Source organism: Adiantum capillus-veneris, chromosome 9, assembly GCF_014529385.1.
Source record: "Adiantum capillus-veneris isolate H3 chromosome 9, ASM1452938v2, whole genome shotgun sequence".
NCBI lineage: Eukaryota > Viridiplantae > Streptophyta > Polypodiopsida > Polypodiales > Pteridaceae > Adiantum > Adiantum capillus-veneris.
The window spans coordinates 97,331,527-97,333,781 of NC_140939.1; the positions used below are offsets into that span (position 1 = coordinate 97,331,527).

At 41.5% G+C, this 2,255-nt stretch overlaps 1 protein-coding gene across 1 annotated transcript; it reads right to left on the bottom strand.

Moving 5' to 3' along the window:
- Positions 1 to 270: 270 nt before the first annotated feature.
- Positions 271 to 1,852, bottom strand: LOC147450856 (uncharacterized). Its single transcript, XM_086520819.1, has 4 exons — positions 1,718 to 1,852; positions 1,219 to 1,247; positions 1,094 to 1,118; positions 271 to 591 (listed from the first exon to the last, which is right to left on the bottom strand). The coding sequence occupies exons 1-4, from the start codon at positions 1,782 to 1,784 to the stop codon at positions 407 to 409; spliced, it is 306 nt and encodes a 101-aa protein (XP_086376945.1). The 5' UTR covers positions 1,785 to 1,852; the 3' UTR covers positions 271 to 406.
- Positions 1,853 to 2,255: the final 403 nt, after the last annotated feature.

Here is a 2,255-nt window from a genome sequence, read left to right on the forward strand (position 1 = left end):
CATATAAGAGCGTGTGTGTGTGTGTGTGTGTGTGTGTGTGTGTGAGAGAGAGAGAGAGAGAGAGAGAGAGAGAGAGGAGAAGAAGTTTTAGGAACAATCTAGAGACCTCAAATATCTACCTAATGAGTTTTGAACTCAAGAACTGTTATTCTAACCAATCTACAAAGAGAGAGAGAGAGAGAGAGAGAGGGTTGTGTTCATGCACAACATTATTCCTAACTAATTATATTCTTTGCACTTGTGGCGTGAATTCAACGCGAGGGACTAGAATAAGTTATAAATGTTTGATTTTATATTTCTCAATTACAAGAATTATTCTCAATTCCAACTAAGTCACCATTGCCATGACTCGCAACAGCAGTTATTGACAATTATTGATACGCACTTCTTCTAAAAAAACCAAGTTTTAGAAGGGGCAAGCAACAGTGCCTTGATCATCTTTGAGGTGAAGAGTGCAACCAGACGTATTAGGTTGGCAGCTTTGCAAGACACAACAATTGGAATAGGCAGGCAATGTTTCTCCCGGGTTCGAGTCGCATGTCACATATTCTGTGTCGTAAAACTCCTGGGTGCAAATTGTGTCATCGCAAGCTGTAATTGATACAATTACCATTAATTTCTTCTTTTGGTGAGCACAAAGATTCATATTGATTTATGCGAATGCATATCAAAGCTATGCATGCACGAAGCGCGCTGTCTCTCTCTCTCCCTCTCTCTCACACACACACACATAAACTTTAAAAGTATGTACGAGTGCGGGACCTGGGTGCGCATGCATGTGCTTATTGTGTGTGTGTGAGAGAGACACAAGAAGTTTTGGGCAAATTCTCACAATAATTCCCACGTTGTGACTTACCTAAACATCATGAGCTTTTGTGAGGGATGCATCACATACCTAGCTAGGTACGATTGGGGGCAGGGGATCGCCGGCCCGGTGGGGGGGCCGGCGGTCCCCTGCCCCCAATCGTACATAGCTAGGAATGGGATGCCTCTTGAACAAAAGCTCATGATGTTATGCATTGTATGAAAACACTAAAAAAGACTCCAAATCTTGAGAGAGAGAGAGAGAGAGAGAGAGAGAGAGAGAGGTTACCTTGCAACATTCTTCTCATTCCGCCCTGCCACAAATATGATCGACATTTATAAGAACACATGCAAGTATATACTATAAAAGTCTATAAAATTCAAAATGAAATTACGAAGGCTTCATGTACTCACAAATTCCGCCCCTGCATAAGCTATGGGACCTGTTTCATACACATGCCAAGTAAGATATTAGCAACATATGTGTGTGTGTGTGTGTGTGTGTGTGTGTGTGTGTGTGTGAGAGAGAGAGAGAGAGAGAGAGAGAGATGGGAAGCTTTTAATGTTGTAGGAACAACACGAAGAGACCTTATAGATCCATCCGATGAGTCTTGAACTCAAGACCTGAATGACACTCCAGAGGGAACTCGGATAACCAATCGACCATAGATGAGTGATAGAAAAGTTATTCCAATTTCCTCTCTCTCTCTCTCTCTCTCTCTCTCTCTCTCTCTCACACACACACACACACACACACACACAAACGCAAGAAGATAAGTTTCTAATGGCAAGTCTTGAACTCCAAACCTATGAGTATAGAAGTATAGTCAGCTAGTGTGAACTGAAAATGTTGATTAAAAGGATTGATAATTCACATTAAGCAATGAAATTAAGGATCAGGGTCATCACATACCTTGAAGAAAGGAGGTGGCAACAAGAGCCAATACCAAGAAGCTAATTACTCCTGTAGCCTTTGCCATTCTTCTTCGTGTATGTGAGTGTAGAGAGAGAAGGTGTAAATGTGTAGAGAGAGGACGGATGAGTATTTGGCACTAGCTCTTGGGGCTATATATAGGCGTCTCTCTCTCTCTCTCTCTCTCTCTCTCTCTCACCCCAAAGAGATAATGCCAACACAGTCCCACATTTCCTTCATGCTTGACTTTTAAAGGCCCTTTTCACACGTTGGAATTTGGCGCATGCTTTGCTTGGTCAAAAACGTGACCCATTGGGCCACATCCCTTATTAGAGCGCTTACTTGTCCTACCCAATTTTTTTTTTTAGCCAATGGGAAAAACGACAAGTCGAAATTCCCTATGTAGTTTTTTAGCCAATGGGAAAAAAAAAGACAAAAAGTCAAAATTCCCTATGTAATTTTTTGGAAAGGTGTCATTTTCAACAAAATATGCTAACATTTTGCCAAGCATGTTGCTCTGAGTAGCGAAATGTTTCAA